The sequence below is a fragment of the Lontra canadensis genome, unplaced genomic scaffold, assembly GCF_010015895.1.
Source record: "Lontra canadensis isolate GAN:19392208 unplaced genomic scaffold, GSC_riverotter_1.0 scaffold7, whole genome shotgun sequence".
Classification (NCBI taxonomy): domain Eukaryota; kingdom Metazoa; phylum Chordata; class Mammalia; order Carnivora; family Mustelidae; genus Lontra; species Lontra canadensis.
This window is the reverse complement of record NW_022631001.1, coordinates 26,447,609-26,473,913: the sequence shown is the minus strand read 5'-3', so window position 1 is coordinate 26,473,913 and position 26,305 is coordinate 26,447,609. Positions and strand designations below refer to the sequence as shown.

The window sequence follows — 26,305 nt, the reverse complement described above, 5'->3', positions numbered from 1 at the left end:
CCCAGGCGCCCCATCAGCACTGTTTTAAAGAAGTAATACCAATCCTCTACAACTCTTTCAGAAAATAGAGGGAGCAGTTCCCATCTTGTTCTATGATGACATTATTAACCTGATGTCAAAGCAAATGCACAGAAACCTACAGCTAACATCATATTGAAAGACTGAAGATTCCACCCTAAGATTGGGAACACCATTTCTTTCTTTCTTTTTTTTTTGATCAGGATGGGGGAATGTTTTGTTTTTCGTTTCTTTGACATAGAATGTATGATTTGTTTCAGGGGTACACGTCTGTGATTCATCAGTCTTACACAATTTGCAGTGCTCACCATAGCACACACCCTCCCTAGTGTCCATCACACAGCCACCCCATCCCTCCCACCTTTCTCCACTCCAGTAACCCTCAGTTTGTTTCCTGAGATTAAGAGTCTCTTATGGTTTGTCTCCCTCTCTGGTTTCATCTTGTTTCGTTTTTCTCTCTGGGAACACCATTTCCATACAGAATTGTAGTGGATGTTGTAGCCAGTGTAATCAAGAAAGGAAAAGTAGCAAAAGCCATACAGATTAAGAAGGAAGAGGTAAAACTGTCTTTATTCAAAGATGGCATGATTCTGTATGTCGATAGTACAGTCCTGAGGAATCAACAGAAAAGGCAGTGGGACTAAGTAAACTAGTTCAGCAAGATCTCAGGATTCAAGATTAGTGTACAAAATTCAGTTGTGTTTCTACGTATTAGCAACAAGCAATCCAAAAATGAAATTAGAAAAACAATGGCATTCACAATAACATTAGAAAGAATAAAATTAAGGAATAAATGTAACAAAAATGAGACTTGTACTGTAACTATGAAACAGTAATGAAATGAAGATCTACGTAAATGAAGAAACACATTTCACATTCATGGAATGTATCTCCGCTTCAGCACCATTATCATTCTTGGCTGGTAATTTTTTGTTGTGGAGGCTGTCCTGGGCATTGCAAGATACTTAGTAGCATAGCATCCCTGCCCTCTGCCCATAAGAGTCCTTTACCCTCAGTTGTGACAACCAAAAAAAACCTCTGGACATTGCCAAATGTTCCTTGGGGAACAAAACCACTCAGATTGAGAACCAGTAATAGATTGGGAACCTCAGTGTTGTTAACTGATTTATACATTCAGTGCATTTTCTATCAGAATGCCCACAACAGACATTTTTGCAGAAATTAATAAGTTGATCCTTATTTGGAAATGTAAGAAACCTAACCAGTTTTGGAAAAGAACAAAATCAGGAAACTCAACACTTGTCTGTTTTCAGAACTTCTGTAAAGCTGCAGCAGTCAAGACAATGTGGTACTGGCATAAGAATGAACATAGAAAAATAGAACAGGATAGAAATGAGACTTCAAATATAAAACCCTTCTACTTATAGTCAGTTGATTTTTGACAAAGATGCCAAGATAATTTAAAGATGGAAAGGATAGTCTTTTCAACAGATAATGCTGAGATAGTTGAATATTCATATGCAGAAGATTAATTTATATTCTTAGCTTGTGCCATACACTAAAATTAACTTGAGGAAGTAACCTAGAATCCTCATCAATGAGAACAGTCTTCTTGAAAAGTCAGGGATTGGCAACAGCCAATTGGAGTGTTGACTGTAATCAAAGCAAAGAGGATCCTTTTTTTTTTGAAGATTTTATTTATTTATTTGACAGAGATCACAAGTAGAGAGGCAGGCAGAGAGAGAGAAGGAAGCAGGCTCCCTGCTGAGCAGAGATCCTAATGCGGGGCTCGATCCCAGGACCCTGGGATCATGACCTGAGCTGAAGGGAGAGGCTTTAACCCACTGAGCCACCCAGGTGCCCCGCAAAGAGGATCTTAATGAATATATTGTATCAAGCTCTGAACTCCACCATCTCTAGTGACAAGGGTAATTATACATCTTGGCCAATAAATCCTCTCTTTTGGGTTCTCTAGATACACTGAAATAATCTTTTCTTTTTTCCTTTTGGTATGACTCACCTAGAAAACTAGCAGCTCATGGTCAAGTGAGCTACAACACTTACTGAATGAATCATAATCCAGTCATGCTTTGATTACCTGTATACAGAGAGACCATGTGTCCTGCACATTTCCTGATGTGTTCCTGGTGCATGATTTTTTTCCTTTAGGCCTCTCTAATTTATGAAGGAAACTTTTGAGATGAGAGCCTCAGTTCTGGCAGGATGGTATTTTATATAGACATTTAAGCACTGACCGATATACAAAAACAAGAGGAGAAGGACTATCGACTTAGAGGAGGTTTGTAGTAAAGGCTGGAACAAAGCATTTTTCTCTTAACTTACAGCTTAGCTGGAAGTTTTCATCAACTGGAATTTCTATTCCCTCACATTCTAGTTAATGAATATCTTTTTATTGCCTCAGCCCTTTGTACTTAAAAATGTTTAGTAATAGAGATGACTAGACTTGTGAGAGTGAGAGAGTCAGGGATTCTCACACACACATTTTGTCTGGGTTTCATTTTGCCATTTCTCAGTGCCATTCTCATTGGGCATATTTTCAATTATGTGATCTCAAGTCTTCACTACACACCTTTGAATCAGATAATTCTTTGCTCCATTTTACAGATGAAGTACTTTATCTAGGGTTGCAGAAGTAATAGATCTAACAATGAACTCTGTACACTATGTAGTCTTATGTAATTTAGGTTAAACTACTTTGAATTTTTTCTACCCAAGCAGAAGAATGGTAAGTTCTTGGTCAGTGTTTTGGGACTACTGCAGAAAGCAGTAACAGTGTAAAGGTCTCCCTCCTGAGGACTAGAAGAAATAAGATAACATCCCCAGGTTTTTCCGCAAGTCTGTTAATCTTCGCAATCACCAGAGAACTGTTTCTCTTGTAGGTGATCATCGTCTTGCCCTTCTTTTATCCCAGCTGGTGGGTAGCCAGTCAGTCCGGGAGCTGCTTACTATGCAGCTGGTGGATTGGCAACAGCTCCAAGCTAACTGTTTCATCCAAGATGAGAGACTGCGTATCTTTGCCTTGTTGGCTGGAAAACCGGTACTTTCCTCTTTTCTCATTAACTTGTATATGTTTTCTCATATAACATATAATATGACATATAACTAAGCAACTTGTTTTTAAATTTCTGTGTAAATATTTTCAAATTACAAAGGTACATCACATACCTTGTAAAAGAAAACTGGTCATATAGAAATTAAAACATTGAAGTTCACCGTATCTCTTATCCTAGTGGTAAATAACGTAAATAATTTATAGTCTCTTTCCAGACATATTGTAAGTCCGTATCAACATATATGTGTGCATATTTACACATGTGTATATTCCAATAAAATCAGTTATACACAGTAGTTCTGTAAATTAACTATATGGACGTTTTTTCATGTCATGTGACATCACTCATTCTTAATAGCCACTTCTGTTCATTCTGTGGGTGATAAAGCATAATTATTTTAAGCCATTGCTGCCTGTCTGATTGACATATTGCTGTCACTTTCCAGCAGTGAAGTAGCTGGTCAGAATTTATGCACAACTTAAAGTTTTATAAGATGGCAACTGCAGGCAGTAAGAAGACCTCTTCTTCACTTTCTGCGGTTCCTATCTCTTCTCAAAGCACCAATAGTCTAAATCTGCCCTCTCACCTGCCACCAAGGAAACTGTATTTTATATTTGGATCATTAACACTGCCAGTCTAGTTCATTTAAAATGTTATTTAAATAGGGGCACCTGGCTGGCTCAGTTGGTAGCGCATGCAGCTCTTGACCTTGAAGGTCGGGAGTTTGAGCCCCATGGAAGGGATAGACTACTTTAAAAAAAGAAATAAAATGTTACTTGACTAAGTGAGTAACTTGCAGATCTGGGAAGTAACAAGATAATGTATGACACATAGCTGTGGTGATGATTTTGTCTCCTGCAGGTTTGGCAGCTCACAGAGCATAGGCAGATCAATGTGTGCTCATGTTTGGATTGGAAACGTGCCCTGGCTGTGCATCTGTGGTATTTGCTTCCACCAACAGCCTCCATTTCCAGGGCACTCAGCATGTATGAAGAAGCATTTCAGGTATTTATGTTCAGTAGAGCCAACCAAGAGTCATGGGGGGAGTTCTGTATTTGCCAGAAAGGTATTGCAGAGAAAAAAACACCAAGTCATACTTCATAATACTTTTTCCTAACTGCTTTCTTTAAAAGTACCATCAAATTGGGGCGCCTGGGTGGCTCAGTGGGTTAAGCCGCTGCCTTCGGCTCAGGTCATGATCTCAGAGTCCTGGGATCGAGCCCTGCATCAGGCTCTCTGCTCAGCAGGGAGCCTGCTTCCTCCTCTCTCTCTGCCTGCTTGTTATCTCTCTCTGTCAAATAAATAAATAAAATCTTTAAAAAAAAAAGGTACCTAAAATTGAAATGGACCCAGGAAATCGGATGGGAAACTTTTCTCCTGCCTTTGGACAGGGCTACTCTTAAACTTCTCCAAGTGTTCCTTCTATTTTATTTAATATGATGTTTCCACAGTTGACTTTCTTAAAGCAGTTTTCCTGCCCCCAAATGAGAGGGTTTTTCTTTTTTCCTAACGCTGTCTTAGTCCTTTGGGAATTCCTTGAGATACAGCCAAACCTCAAGTTTGGTATAGCCCCAAATTAGCAGGCCTGAAAAATCTGCCTTTAAATATCATATGCCTTAACTGTGTTGAGGTTAAAGAATTATTAATGTGGGGCGCCTGGGTGGCTCAGTGGGTTAAGCCTCTGCCTTCGGCTCAGGTCATGATCTCAGGGTCCTGGGATCAAGCCCCACATTGGGCTCTCTGCTCAGTGGGGAACCTGCTTCCTACCCCCCGCCTGCCTCTCAGCCTACTTGTGCTCTCTGTCAAGTAAATAAATAAAATCTTAAAAAAAAAAAAAATTATTAATGTGAGGGGGTGCCTGCGTGGCTCACTTGGTTGAGCATCTGACTCTTGGTTACAGCTTAGGTCATGGTCTCAGGGCCGTGAGATCCAGCCTCGGATCAGACTCTACACTCAACAAGAAGTCTGCTTGAGATTCTCTCTCCCTGTCCCTCTGCTCCCCCCTGCCACGCTTTCCCTCTCTTTCCCTCTTTCCCTCTCTAATAAATAAATAAATAAAATCTTTTTTATTTTTATTTTTTTAAGATTTTATTTATTTATTTATTTATTTGACAGAGAGAGAGAGGGAGAGAGCACAAGCAGGTAGAGCAGCAGGCAGAGGGAGAGGGAGAAGCAGGCTCCCTGCTGAGCAGAGAGTTCGATGTGGGGCTTGATCCTAGTACCGTGGATCATGACCTGAGCCAAAGGCATACACTTAACTGACTGAGCTATCCAGGTGCCCCAAATAAGATCTTTTTTAAAAAAGTATTATTAATGTAGGGTTTTTAATTTATTTTTTTCCTGAGAGAGAGTACAAGAAGTAGGGGGAGGGTCAGAGGGAGAGAGAGAATCCTAAGCAGATTCCACACCTCAGTTCCACAATCCTGAGACCATAACCTGAGCCAAAACCAAGATTCTGGTGCTTAATCAACTGAGCAACCCAAGAGCCACTATTAATGTTTTTAAAGCCATCATTTCAGGGCAGCTGGGTGGCTCAGTGGGTTAAAGCCTCTGCCTTTGGCTCAGGTCATGAGCCCAGGGTCCTGGGATTGAGCCCCACGTCGGGCTCTCTGCTCAGCGGGGAGCCTGCTTCCTCCTCTCTCTCTCTGCCATCTGCAGAGAATCAGGAAAGCTGGTGATTCAGAACAAGTCCAGGGGGCTTGGCCAGGTGGTGGGGTGATGGTGTAAGTCCTAGTCCAAGTTTAAAGCCTGAGAACTAGGAGCTCTGATGTACAAAAGCAGGAGAAGATGGATGTCTCAGCTCAATCAATGAGAAGAAGTGTAGAGTCTCATCCGAGGCTGGATCTCATGGCCCTGAGACCATGACCTGAGCTGTAACCAAGAGTCAGATGCAGTTCAAATCTGTGTGGTTCAAGGGTCAAATGTATTTTGAAGATATTTACATCAGGGGCGCCTGGGTGGCTCAGTGGGTTAAAGCCTCTGCCTTCGGCTCAGGTCATGATCCCAGGGTCCTGGGATGGAGCCCCACATCGGGTTCTCTTCTCGGCAGCGAGCCTGCTTCCCTCCCTCTCTCTCTGCCTGCCTCTCTGCCTATTTGTGATCTCTGTCCAAAAAAAGCCATCATTTCTTCAGCTCTTTTCCTACTGTCTATAGTTATTATCTTTGATACCATTTGTCAGGAGAAAGAGAACACTAAAGAAACTCAGTATAAGAACTGTGACCTCCCCCCCAAAAAAAAGAATTATGACAAGAAAGTATGAGGATTAATGACAGCTCTCCAAAGCCTTTGATAGTCCCTTGAAGACAGGTTGGCCGTGTCACTGCAAAATAAGCTTAAGATCCTTGACACATTCCATTAGGATGTCATCATTCTTAATACATATGTCTGTTAATGATACATGATCACATCTATTGAAACACACTTGTAGCTGGTGACTGTTTTATCAAATTCTTTCTTTCAGAATTCCTCTGAGGCTGACAGGTATGCCTGCTCCCCCCTTCCTGCATACCTGGAGGGCTCGGGCTATGTGGTAAAGGAGGAAGAAAACTCACAGAGACCACTTCAAGATGTCTGCTTTCACCTTCTAAAACTCTACAGTGACAGGTAAGTCAGAGCCATGCATGGTAGGGCTTAATTAGCCCTAGGGAGTCCTTTACTGAGTTCTTTCCCTTAAATGTGAAACCAACTTGCCATAAATTTGTATAAATTAACAAATTATAATTTATAGTGGTTGAATGCAGAGAACTTTGGAACTAGGGGTAGAGATCTAAAAAGTGCTTAACTTTAAGAAGATATAAGTTACAAATACTGAAGTGTGCATTTTAATACAATGTAACTCATAATTAACATAGCATTACATTACCCCCCAAAAGTTCCCTCAAGCCCCTTTGCAATCAGTCCCCACCCCCAGACAAGTAACTAACTGACTTTTTGTTACTATAGATTAATTTCGCTCTTCTAGAATTTTACATAATTGGGATCATTCTGTTAAATTTTGTGTCTGGCTGCTTTCATTCACATAATGCTTTTGAGACTTATGCGTATGTGTATTAGAAGGTTTTTTTTAATTGAATAATTTATTCATTTATTGATGGATAGTTTTTCTTGATTTTGGCTGTGATGAATAAAATGCCATGAATATTTTGGATATAAATATATCCAAAAGTGCTTATATCATTTTGCATTCCCACCTAGATCTCTAGGTGTTCCATATTCTCTTCAAAATTTGGTATTGTCAGCTTTTTAAATTTTGCCATTTTAGTGGGCATATAATAACATCTCATTGTGTGTGTGTGGTGGTGTTGTGGTTTATTTATCCTAAATATCCTAAATAAACAGTGGTTTATTTATCCTACAGCAGTGTATGAACACATGCTATTATTATAATCAGTAAATTTAAACTATCTTATTGGAACTATTGGACATATCAGAAACAATAAGGAATTTTTTCCCAGTCATAACTAATCACTCCTATCTCATTTCAGTTCCTTAAATATTTTAAAGTATTAAGTATGTAACTGTGGTAGAGGATAATACAGTTTTTATTTGTTTTTAAGATTTTTTTTATTAGAGAGCATGAACAAGTGGGGTGGAGGGGCAGAGGAAAAGGGACAAGCATATTCCCTGCTGAGTAGAGAGCTGGACATGGGCCTCAGTTTCTATCGAGTGAACCATCCAGGTGCCCCTAGATAATAATAGTTTTATATTGTGGTAAAATATAAATAACTAAAGTAGTGCTTTAATTTGCATTTCCCTAATGACTAATGATATTGAGCATTTTTTCATGTGCTTATTTACCATTGTCTCTATATCTCCTTTGCAAAAGTGTTCACATTTTTTTGCCCATTTTTTAATAGAGTTGTCTTGTTGTGTTAAATATTTCTTTATATATTCTGGATATTAGTCCTTTATTTAATGTGTTTTTGCAGTTATCCTAATGTAGGGGCTTGTTTTTTAAATTTTCTTTACTAAGGAAATGAGTGGTTTTACATTTTAAGTTCAGTTAACGTTTTTAAACTATAAAATCAATTTCTTAACTAGTCTGTTGAGATTTTTTCTATTTATTCTTGAATCTTTTTTTTAATCCTTTTTTTAAAAATTTTTTTTAATTTATTAGAGATCACAAGTAGGCAGAGAGGCAGGCAGAGAGAGGAGGAAGCAGGCTCCCCCCCAAGCAGAGAACCCAATGCGGGGCTCCATCCCAGGATCCTAGGATCATGACCTAAACCGAAGGCAGAGGCTTTAACCCACTGAGCCACCCAGGCGCCCCTATTCTTGAATCACTTTCAATCATTTGCTTCTTCTAAGGAATTTGTTTCCCTAAGTTACCCCAAATTTATTGGCATAAAGTTATTCATAACATTTTCCTTATTATCCTTTTTTTTCTTATTATCCTTTTTAAATGTCTGTATGATCTATAACTATGTCTCTCTCCTTCTTGATACTGGTAATATGTGTCTTTTTTTTTTTCTTGATTGGTCTACCTACAGCTAGCTTTTGGTTTTATTGTTTATCTCTATTATTTGTCTAGTTCAAAATGGATCAGAAACCTAAATTTCAAACTTAACCCAGAAAACAGAAGAAACCAAACCAGAAGATCTTTGCAACGTGAGTTAGGCAGAGATGTTTTGACACCAAATAAATAATCTATACAAGAAAAAATTGGTGAACTAGACTTCAAAAAAATTAAAAATTGTTAATAATTGAAAAACTGTTAGGAGAATGAAAAGACAAGCCACAGACTGGGGGAAGATAATTGCAATTCATACATCTGATAAAGATCTTGTATCCAGAACATATAAAGAACTCCTTTAAAAAAAAATTTTTTTTTAATTAAGAGAAAGGGCGTACAGGTGGGTGGGTGGGAGAGGAACAAGCGGACTCTGTGCTAAGTGTGGAGCTTAGTGTGGAGCTTGATGTGGGGCTTGATCTCTCAACCCTGAGATCGTGACCTAAGATGAAATCAGGAGTTGGTTGCTTAACTGACTGAGCCACCTAGGTGTGCCCAGAACATTTAAAGAACTCTTAAAACTCAATAATAATAAAACAACCCAAATTTCGAAATGGGCAAAATATTTAAACATTTACTCTACCAAAGAAGACCTAGATGTCAAGCACATGAAAAAGTGTCCAGCGTCAGGCATCTGGGTGGCTCAGATGGTTAAGCGACTGCCTTTGGCTCGTGTCGTGATCCTGGAGTCCTGGGATCAAGTCCCACATCAGGCTCCCTACTCGGCAGGGAGTCTGCTTCTCCTGCTGACCTCTCCCCTCTCGTGCTCTCTCTCATTCTCTCTCTCTCCCCCAAACAAAATCTTAAAAAAAAAAAAAAAACATTAAAAAAATAAAAGAAAAAGTGTCCAGCATCAATAGACAACAGGGAAATGCAAATTGAAACCATCATGAGATACCACTATCTACCTATTAGAAGGGCTAGAAATTAAAAAGACCTAGGGCCCCTGGGTGACTCAGTCAGCTAAGCCTCCAACTCTTGATCTCAGCTCAGGTCTTACCTGAGGGTCATGAGTGCAAGCTCTTCCCAGCATGGAACATACTTTAAAAAAAAAAGAAAAATGTCTTGTACCAAGTGGTGTCATAGATGTGGAACAACTTGAATTCTCATACACTGCTGTTGAAAAATATAAAATGGTATTGGCACTTTGGTAAACAGTTTGACAGAATAGAAAGTAAAGCAAGTTAGACATACTGCATGCATATGATCCAGTCATGCCACTCCTAGGTGTTTGCCCAAAAGAATGAAGACATATATCCGTATACAGGTGTTTGTAACACCTCTGTTTGTAATGGCCCAAAATTGGAAACAAGCCAAATTTTTATCAAAAGGTGAATGGATAAACAAATTGTGGTATATCTATGTAATGGAATACTACTCAGTAAAAAAAGGGAATGGACTGTTGATACACATGATAACATAGTGAATCACAAGATAATTTTACCTGGGTTTGAAAGGACTGAGATTAAAAAAAAAAAAAAGTACCCAGAAACTATACTGTATGATTCCAATCTAACTAAAATTCTGGAAAATACAAACTGATTAATTACAGAAAGCAGATCATTGTTTGCCTGGGAAGGGTGGGTGTAAAGAGGGGCAGGAAGAGAGGGATTATAGCGGGGCATAAGGAAGCTTTTGGAGGTTTGTTTGTTGTCTTGACCTTGGTGGTAATTTCACAGGTGTGTACATATATTAAAACTTAATGAAAACTGTACACTCCTGTTTACTGTATGGCAGCTTATTTAATGTGAAAAAAAGAAGAAAAAGAAAGGAATATCTCAAGGTGCCAGTAATAGAGAAACTGGAGCCAGAGGAGATAGTAAACCTTGTTTTCATGAAAGGTAGAATTGGTATGACTAAATCCTTATATAAAATCCACACTCTGCTATGGTGAGTGCCGTGAAGTGTAAACCTGGGAATTCACAGACCTGTACCTCTGGGGCTAATAATACATTATATGTTAATAAAAAAATTAAAAATTGAAAAAAATCCACAGTCTGTCCTATACAAATAGTCTACAACTGCATTGTCCACCATAATAGCTCCTATTCACATATGGCTATTTTAATTTAAGTAAACTTTTAATTTAGTTACTCATTCACAGTAGCCCCCATTTCACATGTCTAGTAGCTGCATGTGGCTGGCTGTTGGCTGTCACTGGTCAGAACAGGTTATAGAACATTTCCATCATCCCACAAAGTTCAGTTTGACAACACTGGTCAAGAAAACTTCTGTTCTTTACTTGGGGAAGTATTAGGAAGTTATAAAGTATCTGGGATCTTAGGTCAAAAGGTAAAGTTATTGGATGGTAATCTAAGCCATAAAACTTACAGGTGTGAGATCTTACTTTATATTAATCTTACGATGTGGAAATTGCACGCTTAGAACTTTACATATAAACTGGTCCAGGACCATTAAAATCTTTGGGATCCCAGCAAAAGAAAGAGAAGTCTGTATAGGGACTCTTTAAAAACTCAGGGCACCTGAATTTCCTTATATAAAGTATAATGCCCATGTAGACAAAATCAGAGGTAGAAATTATAAGCCGTAGAAGGAAGTAACCGTCATGAAGACTAGTTAGCTGTTCAGATAAACAGGATAATTAGCACTCCAACAACTTCATATAATAGAACAGTCTGAAAGATCCTAATATAATTATATGTTTTAAGTGGTTTATCAGGGTGTTTAGGTGGTTCATTCGGTTAACCATCTGAACTTCAGCTCAGGTCATAATCTCAGGATTCTGGAATTGAGGCCATGCTCAGTGGGAGGTCTACTTCTCCCTCCCCATCTCTTCCTCCCCTCCCCTCCCCCACTGATGCACTTCCATATGCTCCCTCTCAAATTAAAAAAAATTAAAAAAAATAAATGTTAAATGAAGGAATGAAGACTAAGAGTTGTGAAGACTCCATGTACCAGGATGGTAAATATTTAAGTCAGACAAATTGACCAGCATACCTGTCAGATCACACAACCACAGAAGAGGAGGTGCCTTCATTTTTAGAAGGCTCTGTCATCTGGCTGAACCTAGAAGTAGACTGATAGAGCACAGTCTCAGAGGGAGACCATGTGGTCCGTAATGCTTCTGTTCTCAGGTGCCTGCTTTTGTTATCTTCTAAACCATAGCCAGAACAGTTGACCTATCCAGTACAGATGGTCTGCTGCCTTGATATGATAACTCAGTATTTCCTTTGTAGACATTATGATCTCAACCAGCTGCTGGAGCCCCGAAGCATAACAGCCGATCCTTTGGACTATCGCCTAAGCTGGCACTTGTGGGAGGTGCTGCGGGCTCTTAACTATACTCATCTCTCAGAACAGTGTGAGGGTGTGCTACAGACGAGTTATGCTGGCCAACTGGAAAGTGAGGGGCTCTGGGAGTGGGCCATCTTTGTCCTCCTGCACATTGAGAACTCAAGGTGAGTAAGAAGCTCTGAACCCACTATATATTTAGTGCTACAGGGCAGTGCCAACGGTATCGGCCTCCTAGGGTTTAATTCAGTAAGTAAGCATCTACAATGTTTTTTGGGTCCAGCCCTGTGATAAACTTTAGGAGTTCAGCCCACAGCTATCTCTATATTCACGTGAACAAGTTGGAAGTGAGACTGCCTTGAGTTAAGTGACAAATTACGCTGTCTATCATAAGACCTCTCAGTAGTCTGAGAACTGAGAAGAGATCTCCATGCACTATGGCGATCAGGGAAAACCCTAGCCAGGAACAGGAAAAAATGAACAGGAAAAGGAAGGATATGTCCACATGAAGCTACCCCATTAACTTAGACACAGATTCACTTGAATGTGGTGTGTTTAGGAATTATGCAGAAACAGTGTTTGCTGAGCTGCCTCAGCGGCTCTGTGGAATGATGTAATGAGTTGGCAGGGAGGGCCCCTGCTTTTTCTGTCTGCTGACTTTCTCCCTCTCTAGCCTTCCCTTGCCATCCACCCACATCTGCCCCTGAAGTTTGATAGTATTGTATTTACCAGTATATTCTTGCTTAGATATCTAATGTTTTTGTTCTTTATCTTAAAAGAGGCTTTTCTCCATGGTGTGAATGAGATAAAGTTGGAGATTTTTTCTTTTTTTGTTAATGGTAGTAGCATGGTATTATACTAATAACAAAAGCATTTATATAGTACTTTGTCATATAGTACTTCTATATATATTATACTCTGTTGTAAATGCTTTACAACTCAGTTGTAAGTAATCAACTCAATTAATGCTCATAATGAATGTATAAGCACTCTTAAAATATCTGTTTAATAGATGTGCAACCTAAGGCACAGAGAGACTTGAGTAGGGTATTTTGCTCAAGGTCACAGAGTAAATGGCAGAGTCTTCCAACTCAACACCCTCAGAGTCTGTGCTCTTAATCATTATGTTGCACTCTCTGTCATGTTACATAGTGTGAAAAGGAGTTCAGTTTTGTAGACAGACCTCCCTCAATTCTAGATCCATCGTGTACTCACTTTGACTTGGAGTAAAGCTTACTCACTTTTGATTTTTAGTTAAAGATTCTCTCTCTCTCCCTTTTTTTCTTTAAAGATCTGTGTTTTTTTTTTATTTCTTTTTAAGATTTTATTTATTTGACAGCGAGAGAGGGAACACAAGCAGGGGGAGCGGGAGAGGGAGAAGCAGGCTCCCCGCTGAGCAGGGAGCCCGATGCAGGGCTCAATTCCAGGATCCTAGGATCATGACCTGAGCCAAAGGCGGCCACTTGACGACTGAGCCACCCAGGCGCCCCAAAGATACTCCCTTTTTATCTTTAAAATCATAATATTAATCCCTACCTAGTCAAAGGTGGTTATGGGATTAAAGGAGGGGAGGGAGGGGTGCCTGGCTGGCTCAGTTGGTGGAGTGTGTGACTTGATTTTGGGGTTGTGAGTTCAAGCCCCACATTGGGCATTGAGATTAATTAACAAAAAAAAAATTTAAGGGGTTCATGGGTGTCTTGGTGGGTTAAACATCTGACTCTTGGTTTCAGCTCAGGTCATGATCGCAGGATTGTAAGATCAAGGCCCATGTGGGGCTCTGTGCTCAGCACAGTCTGCTTGAGATTCTCTCCCTCTCCCTCCCCTCCCCGGCCCCTCTCTCAGATTTCTCTTTCTAAAATAAATAAATAAATAAAATCTCTCTCTCTTTTTTTTTTTTTTTTTTAAAGGGAGTAAAAGTATAAAGCATCTAGCACAGCCTTCCCTTTAAGGAATTTCTCCTCTTCTCCTTAATGAGGAAGCAAAATTACTTCATATTTTCCTTTATTTAAGCAAATTCATGGGGAATTTCACATGGTAAAATAAGATAACTGGTGATTTAAGAGTAGGCTCTAGGAAAGCAAATCCTATTTCCTGATAAAGAATTTTTTTAAATGAATTTTTAAATTTATTTTGTTTATTTATTTATGTCAACTCTACACTTCAGCATGGGGCTGGAACTCAGGACCCTGAGATGAAGAGTCGCATGCTCTTAATGACCCAGCCAGGCACCCCCGTTAAAGAATTTTAGAAATGAAGCAGTTGAGATTGGGGGTGTCCATGAAAGCCTTGAAAAGGTGTTCAGAAAAGATTCTAAAATGAGGAGACCAGCTTTGATTTGATATTTAAATCTGGACCTTTGTAGGGGGCGCCTAGGTGGCTCAGTCAGTTAAACATGTCTTCAGCTCAGGTCACAATCCCCAAGGTCCTGGGATGGAGCCCCGTATCAGGCTCCCTGCTCCTACCTCTCTCTTTGCTAATTTCCCTGCTTGTGTTCTCTTGCGAGCACACTCATTCTCGATCTCTCAAATAAATAAATAAATAAAATCTTTAAAACAAACAAATAAATCTGGTTCTTTGTGGCACCTGGGTGGCTAAGTTTCCTGAGCATCTCACTCTTGATTTCAGCTCAGGTCATGATCTCAGGGTAGTGGGGTTGAACCCTGTATTGCACGCCACACTGCTTGAGATTCTCTCTCCCTCCCTCTGCCCATTCCCTCCTCCCTCCCCTCCCAGCTATCTTTCGCTCTCTCTGTCTGAAATATATAACATCTTTTAAAAGAAAAAAATAAACAAATAAATGGCTGGTCCGTTGATCCAGATAGAAAAGGAAACGTTCGAGGGGTTCCTGGGTGGCCCAGTCTTTAAGAGTCCACCTTTGGCTCAGGTCATGATCCTGGGGTCCTCAGATCAAGCCCCGCATCAGGCTCCCTGCTCAGTGGGAAACCTTCTCCCTCTTCTCTCCTGCATGTGTTCCCTCTCTCACTGTGTCTCTCTTTGTCAAATAAATAAAATCTTTTTTTTTTTTTTAAGGTTTTATTTATTTGACAGAGCGAGAAAGGAAACACAAGCGGGAGAAGTGGGAGAGGGAGAAGCAGGCTTCCTGCTGAGTAGGGAGCCCTATGCAGGGCTCTATCCCAGAACCCTGGGATCATGACCTGAGCCAAAGGCCGACACTTAACGACTGAGCCACCCAGGTGCCCCTTAATAAAATCTTCTTAAAAAGAAAAGAAAAGGTCCTCAAGGGGGCCTTGAGACCAAAAAGATTGAGGGTAACCTAAATCTAGAGGCAGAGAGAAGATGAATTATGAAAGCTGACAGTTTTGAAGGGGAAAAAAAGCAAATAGGGACCTGGAAGAGCCCTTCCCTTTAAAAAGTACTTAATTTACTTGTACTGACCATATGGGAGAAAAGGAAGAGAGGAGGTTGGAAGTGAACTATGAAGAACTAACTACTCTGTGGAAGATAGGATTCTGCTATCCTGGTCCTTGATCTCCTGTTACCAGGAAGAAAATAAAGATAAGAAAGGGAAAGCCTTTTCTTAGCACTGGACAACATTCCCTCGAGTATTAGTTCTCACTATTTTTTCATTGTGAAAATATAATGTGCTTTGATACTTCCATTTCATTAAACAAATAAATGCTGATCTGGCCTTTTTCTTTTTTTCTTTTCTTTTCTTTTTTTTTTTTTTTTTAAGTGTACTTTGAAGTGGTCCACTAAATGTTAAGGCCTACAGTTTGAGAGACTATCTCAGGGGTCATTCTGCCCTGTCTGAGGCACCCTTCTCCATCAGTGAGGATAGGATTTATTCAGCATTGTTTTTCTTCCTACAGCATGCGTGAGAAGGCGGTTCGAGAGCTGCTTACCCGGCACTGCCAACTATTAGAGACCCCTGAGTCTTGGGCTAAGGAGACTTTCCTGACCCAAAAGCTTTGTGTGCCTGCTGAGTGGATTAATGAGGCCAAAGCAGTGCGAGCACACATGGAATCTGACAAGCACCTGGAGGCCCTCTATTTATTTAAAGCTGGACACTGGAACCGCTGCCACAAATTCATCATCAAGCATTTAGCTTCTGGTGAGTGCTTCAGATTAGGGCCTGTGTCTCCTGGAATCTCCCCAAATTCTTCCAACCTCTGAACCCCATAATTAGTCAGGCCAGGGATGATGATCTGTATGGGACTTTGCAGTCTTGAATCAGATTACACTTTGCAGAAGTTCTCTGTGTAGAAGAAATTTGGCTCGGAAGAGGGGAGAGAAGGGCAGCGGACGACAGGTTGTTACTTTACCATTTGCCGAGGATATGCTTGACACATGAATTATGTTAAACTCTTTGTGTATTTAGGAAATTTTGTTTACCAAGATTAAAAAAGATACATTATAACTGATACCACAGAAATACAAAGGATCATTAGAGACTACTATGAACACTTATATACCAACAGATTGGACAACCTAGAAGAATTGGATAAATTCTTAGAAATATATGGCCTCTAAGACTGAATCATAAAGAAATAGAAAATCTGAGGAATTAGTAGTAAAGCTGATTGAATTAGAAATCAAAAAACTCCCTACATATAAAAGTCTAGGACCAGATGGCTTCACTAGTGAATTCTATGAAGAATTCAAAGAATTAATACCAGTCCTCCTCAAGCTCTTCCAAAAAATAGAAGAGGGTAGAACATTTCCAGACTCATTTTATTAAGACCAGCATTATCCCTAGCAAATCCAGACAAGGATGCCATAAGAAGAGGAAAGTACAGACCAATGTCCCTGGTGAACATAGATGCAAAAATTTTCAGCGAATTATTAGCAAACTGAATTCAGCAATACAGTAAAAGGATTATACACCATGATCAAATGGGATTTATAACAGGGGTGGTTTAACATATACAAATCAGTGTGATACACCACATTAACAAGATGAAGGATAAAAATCATATCAACGGATGCAGAAAAAGCATTTGGGTAAATTCAACATCCATTTATGATAAAACTATTTGGTATAGAAGGAACATACCTCAATAATAAAGGCCGTATATGACAAGCCTATAGCTAAATACTCAACGGTGACAAGCTTTCAGCTTTTCCTCTAAGATCAGGAAGAGGGCAAGAAAGGGTTCCCATTTTCACCACTTTTATTCAACATAGTATTGGAAATCCTAACCAGAACACTTAGGCAAGAAAAAGAAGTTGGAAGCATCCAAACTGGAAAGAGAGAAAACTGTCACTATTTGCCAATGACATGGTATTATATGCAGAAAACCCTGAAGACTCTACCAAAAAACTGTTAGAATAAATGCATTAGTAAATTGTAGGATACAAAATCAATATATAGAAATCTGTTGCATTTCTGTACACTAATATGAATTATCAGAAAGAGGAATTAAGAAAACAATACCATTTTCAGTTGCATCAAAAAGAATAAAGTACCTAGGAATAAATTTAACCAACGAGGTCAAAGACCTATATCCTGAAAACTATGACATTGATCAAAGAAATTTAAGATAGGAAGAAATGGGAAGATATTCCATGCTTGTGGATTGGAAGAATTAATGTTAAAATGTCCTTACTACCTAAAACAGTCTACACAAATGTACAAAATTACATTCAGTGTAATTCCTGTCAGAATTCCAACGGCATTTTTCAGAGATAGAACAAACAACTCTAAAATTTGTGTGGAACCACAAAAGACCTTCCATAGCCAAAGTGATCTTGAGAAAGAAGAACAAAGCTGGAGACATTAAACTCTCTGATTTCAAACTCAATTACAAAGCTACAGTAAAACAGTATGGTATAGGCCTGAAAACAGACACCTAAATCATTGGAACAGAATAGAGAGCCCAGAAATAAACCCACACATATGTGGTCAATTAATTTTATGACAGAGGGACCAAGAGTATACAGTCTGTTCAGTAAATGGTTTTGGGAAGGGTGGACAGCACATGCAAAAGAATTAAACTGGACCACTGTTGAATTCTGTGTACAAAAATTAATTCAAAATGGCTAAAGGCTTAAACTGCCACATACCTGGGTGGTTCAGTCAGTTAATCTTCTGCCTTTGGCTCAGGTTATGATCCTGGGGTCCTGAGATCGAGCCTGCTTCTCCTTCATCCTCCACCTGCCACTCCTGCTGTCTCTCTCTGTCAAATAAAATCTTAAAAAAAAAAAATCTTCCCGGTCTTAAACTGTAAGACCGGAAAACATAAAACTAGAAGAAAACATAGTCATAGGCAATAAGTTCCTTGAAATCCATCTTGGTGATGATTTTTTTTTTTTTTGCATGGGACACCAAAATCAGAGGCAACAAAAGGAGAAATAAACAAATGGGACTACATCCAATTAACAAGATTTCTGCACAGCTCCAAAAGAAACCATCAACAAAATGAAAAGGCAACCTAGGAATGGTGGAAGATGTTTGTAAATCATTTATCTGACATTGTGGATTAGAAGAATTAATGTTAAAATGTCCTTACTACCTAAAACAATCTACAGATTGAATGTAATTCCTGTCAAAATTTTGGATGTTATATGTAACATCCAAAATATTTAAAGAACTCATAAAAATAGCAAAAAAAAAATCTGTTTAAAAAATTAGGCAGGGAATCTGAGTGGACATTTTTCTAAAGAAGACATAAGGAGATGGCCAACGGTTACAATGAAATGATGCTCTGCACCACTAATCAGAAATGCAAATCAAAGGCACTAGAAATGTCACATCATCCCTGTTAGAATTGCTATTGTCATAAAGATAAGAAATAAGAAGGTTGGTGAGGATGTGGAGAAAAGGGAACCCTTATGCACTGTTGGTGGGCATATAAATGGTGTGGCCACTATGGAAAATAATATGGAGGTTCTTCAAAAAACTAAAACTAGAATTACCCATATGATCTAGCCAATGGAATACAATCTATTCCATTTCTGGGTAATTATCCAAAGAAAACAACACAACTCGAAAAGAAATATGCACCCCCATGTTCACTGCAACATTATTCACAGTAGCAAAGATAAGAAAACAAAATCAGTGGTGAATGGATAAAGGCAATGTGGTGTGTGTGTGTGTGTGTGTGTGTGTGCGCGCATGCATAGTATACATGTACAATGAAATATTATTCAGCGATAAAGAATGAAATCTTACCATTTGCAACAATATGGATGATGGCATTATACTAAGTGGAATAAGTCAGAGAAAGACAAATACACATGACCTCACTTGTATGTGGAATCTTTAAAAAAATAAAAATGGCTCAGAGATACAGAGAACAGATTGGTGGTTGCCAGAGGTGTGGGGTGGAGGTTGGCAAAATGAGTGAAGGGAGTCAAAAGGTACAAACTTACAGTTAAGAAATAAGTCATGAAGATGAAATATTCATTATACATACATATGTGTATGTATATTTATTTCCCCTTCCTTCCTCTTTTGGATTTCTGTCATGTCCTCCATGTACTTTTGAGAACCAGATATTTGTGTAGACAGAGTGCTTAATATTTTGTTTCTTCAGATGCCATCATTAATGAGAACTATGACTACCTGAAGGGGTTCTTGGAAGACCTGGCACCTCCAGAGCGCAGCAGCCTAATCCAGGACTGGGAAACATCTGGGCTTGTTTACTTGGACTATATTCGGATCATTGAGATGCTTCACCAGATACAGCAGGTACCTGAATTCCTTAAACTGTTGCTTGGTTTTCCTTTTCCCTGGCCCTTAATGCCACAGAGACCTCAGAATGTCTGAGCAACCTCATTAGCAGAGATGGAACTGTCAGTGCAGGAGGGATATTTTGATGGGGCTGATTTGCTGTAGCCACTATGACACTGTATCAAAATGTAAAAAAAGTCTTTGTTTTGTGCTTATTACCAAATAGTATGTACAGTAGACATTCCTGAGGTTTGTCCACCTATAGTCTGCTCCCCTTGTGCAGCCCTCCTTTGAGTGAAAAGCTCAGGGATGAGAGATAGTAAGGTCAGAGATTTGGTGAGGGTAATAATTATCTCACATGTCATTTGTTATGTTTTTAATATTGCAAGTATTAGAGTTTTTTAAAGTCTTTATCAAAATGTATTGGCGTCTGTTTCAATAGTCATAAGATTGGCACAAAGACCAGACTTTCTCTTTTTTTTTTAAAGTTCTTTTATTTATTTATTTGACAGAGAACAGAGAAATCACAGGGAGAAGCAGGCTCCCCGCCAAGCAGAGAGCCTGATGCAGGGCTCGATCCCAATCATGACCCGAGCCGAAGGCAGAGGCCCAACCCCCAAAGACCAGACTCTTAACCATAGATTTCAAGCCCACATAGAGGCTTTTACCTGTCACTCATGCCTTCTGCTAGTGTTACCCCACATTCCAGTTGCCAGCCTGCTCTGCTCTCATCACACTAAATTACTCATGGTGTTTCCAACAAAGCTTGTTGTATTTCACTCCTAACACACACACTTATCCTTTAAGATCAAATTGCTATAAGCTCTATTTTGTTCTCCTTTTCCCATAAGAAATGTTACTTGCACTTTCCTTTTTCACTGCCAAAGCACTTGGTACACTTGTTTACCAACTCTATTATAGTTACTTATCCACATCTGTCTCCAAGTTATCATGAGCTCCTTTTGGGGAGATCTACTTTATTTTAAGATTAAAGGCAATAGAGTATAAAGGGTAAGAATCAAGTTCTGAAGCCAAATGGTTAGGTTCAGTTCATGGTTCCCTCACTCACTCACTATGATATGACCTTAAACAAATAACCTTTATTTGGTATAAAATAAGGTTATTTTATAACCTTATAACCTTTATTTGCTTAATTTATAAGCAAATAAATTAACCTCTCTTTGTCTCCTCTGAAAGGGAGGGGAGGAACACAGATTACCATAGATATTTGACAGAGTTGTCAAAATGATTAAAGTATACTTAAAGTGTTTTAACAGACTACTTTACATGTATTTAGTGATTAGTAATTGTTATCTGTTTTCCTTATCAAAATCCCTACTAACAGAGTGCCTGGCATGTAATATGCATAATTTATTATTTGCTACACTTTTAGGATAAATTAAGAGTATCACCTCTATTATCACTGAAGAAAAGTCTTTTCTAGTTGAACATTAGTACATTTATACAACCTAGTTTTTGAGAATTTACTGTGTCCCAAGCACTGGTGGATTTGGGGGACATTAAGCAGTGGTATATGTTTTACCCTTACCAAAGTAATAGTTTTGGTGAGGAAGATTTATATATGGGTAAACTAGCAATTACTATACAATGGTAAGTGTAGGGGTTAAACAAAGAGTGTTGTGGCAGCACATAAACGGAGTACCTAACCCAGTCTGAGGCAGTCAATAAGGCTTTCTAGAAGTGGCGACTAAGCTCCTAAGGATGAAAAAGGGTGGGTGGGAACAAAATGCTTCAGCAGAGAGAAGAGCATAAGTCTAGAGATCAGGAATCGTGGTGCTTCCAGGGGTTTTTTTTTTTCTTTTCTTTTTTTTTAAAGATTGATTATTTATTGGGGTGCCTGGATGGCTCAGTGGGTTAAAGCCTCTGCCTTCAGCCCAGGTCACGTTCCCAGGGTCCTGGGTTCTCTGCTCAGCAGGGAGCCTGCCTCCTCCTGTCTCTCTCTCTGCCTGCCTCTCTGCCTAATTGTGATCTCTGTCTGTCAAATAAATAAATAAAATCTTTAAAAAAAATTTTTTTAAGATTATTTATTTATTTATTTATTGAGTGAATGAGTGGGGAAGGTGCAGAGGAGAGAGAATCTCCAGCAGACTCCTTGCTGACATGGGGCTCAGTCCCACAACCCTGAGATCATGACCTGAACGGAAATCAGGAGTCAGCCACCCAACCAACTAAGCCACCCAGGCACTCCTCCAGGGAACTTTTAATAAGGTAGTATTGGAGGATAGAGTGGAGAGGAGAGTCGTGTGGGTATAGTAAAGCCACAGAATCTCTCACCTGGACTGCTGTAGTAGACACCTAATTGGTCTCCCTGCTTCTGCACTTGTTCCTTTATGATTTATTTCCATGCAACAGCCAGAGTGATCTTTCTGATACATAAGTCATATTTTCTCACTCTCATCTATATCCTTCCAGTGGCCTCTCATTTCACTTAGGATAAAGTGCTCCTTAGCAACTCTTAAAAATCTGCATCAATAATTCTTACCTTTTTTGCTGTGGACCTCCTTGACAGTCTGGTGAAGCCCATGGATGGTTGTCTAATGTGCTTTAATGCATAAAACTTAAATTCATGGGATTACAAAAGAAACCAGCTATGTTAAAATACATTGTCAAACTATTAAGAACTTACAGGAGTAAGTGGTTTAACATCTTAAATTTAACAAGCCCAGCAGTGGATCTCCTAACTACTCTAACTTTGGTGAAGTACTATATTTAAAAATCACTAACAATTGTAATGTAATATGAAAATAGCTGTGATGTCTGTTGATCACAAAGTCTCCGTTATTTCTTGAAATCTGCATTAATAATTAAATGCTAATGTATAGTAAAAAGTCGGTAAAAATAAATGTTATTTTTCCCAGTCCAAGTTCATAGACTGAATTCTGAGGACCTCCAGTTATGATCCTGTGGTGTATAAAGCCTCTCAGTTTTATCTTCTTCTCTTCTCCTCTTTGAACTCTGCGTTTTAGCCACCTAAACTTTCTTTGCATTCCCATCTTGCAGTTTTAGCTGTTCTCTTTGCCTAGAAAGCTTGTCCCTCTAGCCTTGTTCAGGTCTCCACAAAGATATGACTTTCTTCAGAAAAGCCTTTCCCGATCCCCCAATCTGAAGTAGCCATCCAGTTTTTCTGCCATATCACCTTGCTTAAATGATCTGCACAGCTTGTGATTCTTCAAGGTTTATCTCTACCTGATCATCTCTTTATTTTTCATAAGTTTCCTGAGAGCAAAGACCTCATCGTATTTACTACCCTTAAAGGTCCAGTTAAAGGCTGATTTCTTGTGGACAAAAAAAAAAAATACTTGCAAGAGGCTGGGGCACCTGGGTGGCTCAGTCAGTTGAGCCTTTGGCTCAGGTCATGATCCCAAGGTCCTGAGTTGAGCCCCAGGCTCCCTGCTCAGTGGGAAGCCTGATTGTCCCTCTCCTGCTACCCCTGCTGGTGCACATCACCACTCCCCCCCACCCCGGTCAAATCAATCAATCAATCAATCAATCAATCTTTTAAAAAAGTACTTATAGAGGCATTAACTGGTAGATTCTGCAAAGCCCTCCCTAAAGTAGATTCAATGAGAAAGATGCTTTGTGTAAGGGTTGGGTGAGCATTTAGAAAAGGAGGAGGTGATAGGATACTTAGCAAGTAGGGTGGTTTAATTGAAGAGTTTCAGAGAGGGGGAGCCAACCAAGAGTCATATGTGAGACAAGCAGGGATAAGATGCTGCTGGAAGGTATTCAGAATGTAAGTAAAGAATAAAAATTCAGGTTTCTGGCTGACTCAGAAGAGTGTGTGACTGTTGATCTTGGGATTGTGAGTTCAAGCCCATGTTGGGGGTAGAGATTACTTTAATAAATAAATAAACTTTCAGAAAATTTTAAAAATACAGACTTGATTTTTAGAAACATCACTGTGGCTACCATATGGTAGGGAAAAGGATGTAATAGGGGTGACACTGAAGATCATGATCAAGCTCTTAAGATTTTTTCAAGTAAGAAGTAATGGTATCCTGAGCTAGGGCAATGGCCCTGAAAAGGAGAAAGGAAGATTATTAGGCTAAAGATTTAGGAATCATCAGCATATTGATCATAATTGGAGCCATAGGTGGGGAGCCTGAGTGGCTCAGTAGGTTAAGCATCCAACTCTTGGTTTCAGCTCAGGTTGTGATCTCAGGGTCATGGGATCAAGTCTCAAGTTGTGGTCCACACTCAGCACAGAGTCTGCTTGGGTTTCTCTGCCTTTCACTCTTCCTATCCCTTCCCCTGTTTGCACATGCACTCTCTTTCTTCCTCTCTCAAATAAATTAATTTAAAATAATAATTGGGGCCATGGGAGTAGATAGCAACACAAAAGAGAGGACATACAGTGAGAATAGGGCCTGCATTATTTTGAGAAGGGTTGTGAATGTGGAGTTAGGATACCTAAATTCCAGGCTAGTTTGGGCTCTACTTCTTAGTTGCTCTCTACTCTTAACTAATATAATCTCACTGAGTCCAGATTTATCTAGATTTTTGAGACCATATTAAGGCTTGCTAGTTACGGTGGTTTATTAATGCTGATTTCAAGACTTAACCAGTTCAAGGCTTTGTATACCCTGTTACTTCCTCTTGTGAATTATTGCTGAGGTTGTGTTTTGTCCTCAGTGATCAGGCTGGATAGTGGTGACATGACACTGCCACCCAGCCTCCTGGGTTTTTTCTGTTGTTTCAGAGTTTTGTATAGTCAGTCTGTGGATGGAATCGGGGTGATGGGAGCTCTTCTTTTTTTTTTTTTTTTTTTTTAAAGATTTTATTTATTTATTTGACAGAAATCACAAGTAGGCAGAGAGGCAGGCAGAGAGAGAAGGGGAAGCAGGCTCCCTGCTGAGCAGAGAGCCCAATGCGGGACTCGATCCCAGGACCCCGAGATCATGACCTGAGCCGAAGGCAGAAGCTTAACCCACTGAGCCACCCAGGCATCCCAATGGGAGCTCTTCTTGATCTAACTGGTTTCGCTGCTTCTTTATAGGTGGATTGCTCAGTTTATGAACTTGAGCAGTTACACACCAAAGTGATCTCTCTGTGCAATCGCATACAGCAGATGCAGTGTTACAATGCCAAGGATCTCCTGGCCCAGTCAGGTAAGCCTCCATGCTCTGCCTGCTTCCTGCCTGCTTGCTTCCTGTCTTCATGATTGCTATACCTCTGCCCCGATGCACACCCTTACCAGCCCTCGTCCTTGATGCCCACTTCATTTTTTCTCTCCAGACATGGCCAAACGTGCAGCCAACCTGCTGCGGGTAGTATGGAGCCTTCAGCGTGCACCTGAAACAACCTCCGACTCGACACCAGACCCTCAGCGAGTCCCTTTGGGCCTCTTGGCTCCCCACGTTGGCCAGCTCCCCATGCCTGAGGACTATGCCTTGGAGGAACTGCGCGGCCTCACACAGTCCTACCTGCGAGAATTGACTGTTGGGAGCCAGTGAACCCCAGGTTCCTCCCACCACACTCAACATGCTTATTCACACTCACCACACAGAGATCCCCTGCATTGAATTGATCGGCACTATTAGCCATTCTCTTGGTTGGCTATGGAATCCATCCTCTTTTCCTGCTGCCCCAAGCAGCATCCACCATTTGTTCAGGGCTTTTGTTAATAACTGAACAAAGCATAAGGGCTTTTAGAACCCAAAAAAGGAACCAAGTCTCTTTTTTACCATCTTTAAGAGCATTCTTCCCCCCCCCACTTTTAAAAAAATGGTCAATAAAATACCTTTCGCAGAATATCCCCCAGAGAACCAGGGAATCCTTTCCACTCTCAGCAGTTCTGGATCTTTTGACCTACCATGCCAGCCTGCTACCTTACTCCTACCTTAGCCCTTTTGTAATAGGACAAATGTTGATCAAAGATTGTCCTTCCTTAACAGATAAACTATCCACAGAAGGAAGGAAAATTTGTCTCTTAAGTGGGCTGATGAGTTAACACTGTTTTAGAGTCAAAAGAGGGTTGGACTGAGTTAGGAAACAGAACAGTCTTTCTGACTCATTTAGGGTAGAAGTGAGTGCCTGCCATGAAGGGATGGATCTTTAAGGCTTGTTTGTTCCTGCCTTGAATGTTCCATGAACATCAGACTTATCCTACTGCCATGCACAGGAACTCTTGGTCACAGACTCCATGTCTCTGGGAAGCTCCAGAACTCAATTTGGTCCCTGGTTTTCAGTCATCTTGCTAGGCTTCCTGTCTAGATTTGCCTGAAGAGTTTGAATAAAACATGGCAGGTTGGGTAGTCCACCCTGTCCTTCCTATTCTAGCCCAAAGCATTTCCTACCCATCGTCTATAGTTCCAGAACATAAAACCGTTACTGAGGCAGGCAGGGAGCCAGGCTTTACAGGCAAGAGGAGGGCCTTTGCTATACTGCTGTCAGCTATGGGGAGTCCCAGGTAAAGGCCTGTGACAGCTGGAATTAAGAGCTGTCATAAACAACATGGCCACCTCTGGGTCTTTATGCATGAAGATTATGTAAAGGTTTTTATTAAAAAGTATATATATATATAAATAAATGATCTAGATTATTTTCCTCTTTTTCTGAAGCTACTTTCTTAAAAAAAATAAAATGTTTATAGCATTCCTGCTATTGGCTTTTCCTTTGTGTTTTTTTGAGCCTTCTTATTCCAAGAATCTTTACAGTGGCCTTGGTTGATTTGCAGTCTGAAGGGAGATGGGCCATGGGTTAAAGAAAGAACAATCAAAGGGCAAATTTAGGGTGAGGGGGTTGAAATTATTAGTTAATCCTGACTGCTTATATTTTTTTTAAGATTTTGTCCACTTATTTGAGAGAGAGAGAGGTCGAAGAGGGGGAGCAGCAGA

General features: G+C 39.9%; 1 protein-coding gene across 10 annotated transcripts in view; it reads left to right on the top strand.

The window, feature by feature from the left end:
• Positions 1 to 26,001, top strand: part of NUP98 (nucleoporin 98 and 96 precursor) — a 118,939-nt gene extending 92,938 nt beyond the window's left edge. For all 10 annotated transcript variants that reach the window (XM_032853242.1, XM_032853240.1, XM_032853244.1 and 7 more), the window contains 8 exons: positions 2,880 to 3,037; positions 3,915 to 4,058; positions 6,515 to 6,657; positions 11,761 to 11,982; positions 15,646 to 15,887; positions 19,312 to 19,466; positions 24,466 to 24,577; positions 24,705 to 26,001. In XM_032853242.1, the coding sequence (XP_032709133.1) occupies positions 2,880 to 3,037; positions 3,915 to 4,058; positions 6,515 to 6,657; positions 11,761 to 11,982; positions 15,646 to 15,887; positions 19,312 to 19,466; positions 24,466 to 24,577; positions 24,705 to 24,922 (1,394 nt within the window). In that variant the 3' untranslated portion in view covers positions 24,923 to 26,001. The remainder of the gene's footprint in view (positions 1 to 2,879; positions 3,038 to 3,914; positions 4,059 to 6,514; positions 6,658 to 11,760; positions 11,983 to 15,645; positions 15,888 to 19,311; positions 19,467 to 24,465; positions 24,578 to 24,704) is intronic.
• Positions 26,002 to 26,305: the final 304 nt, after the last annotated feature.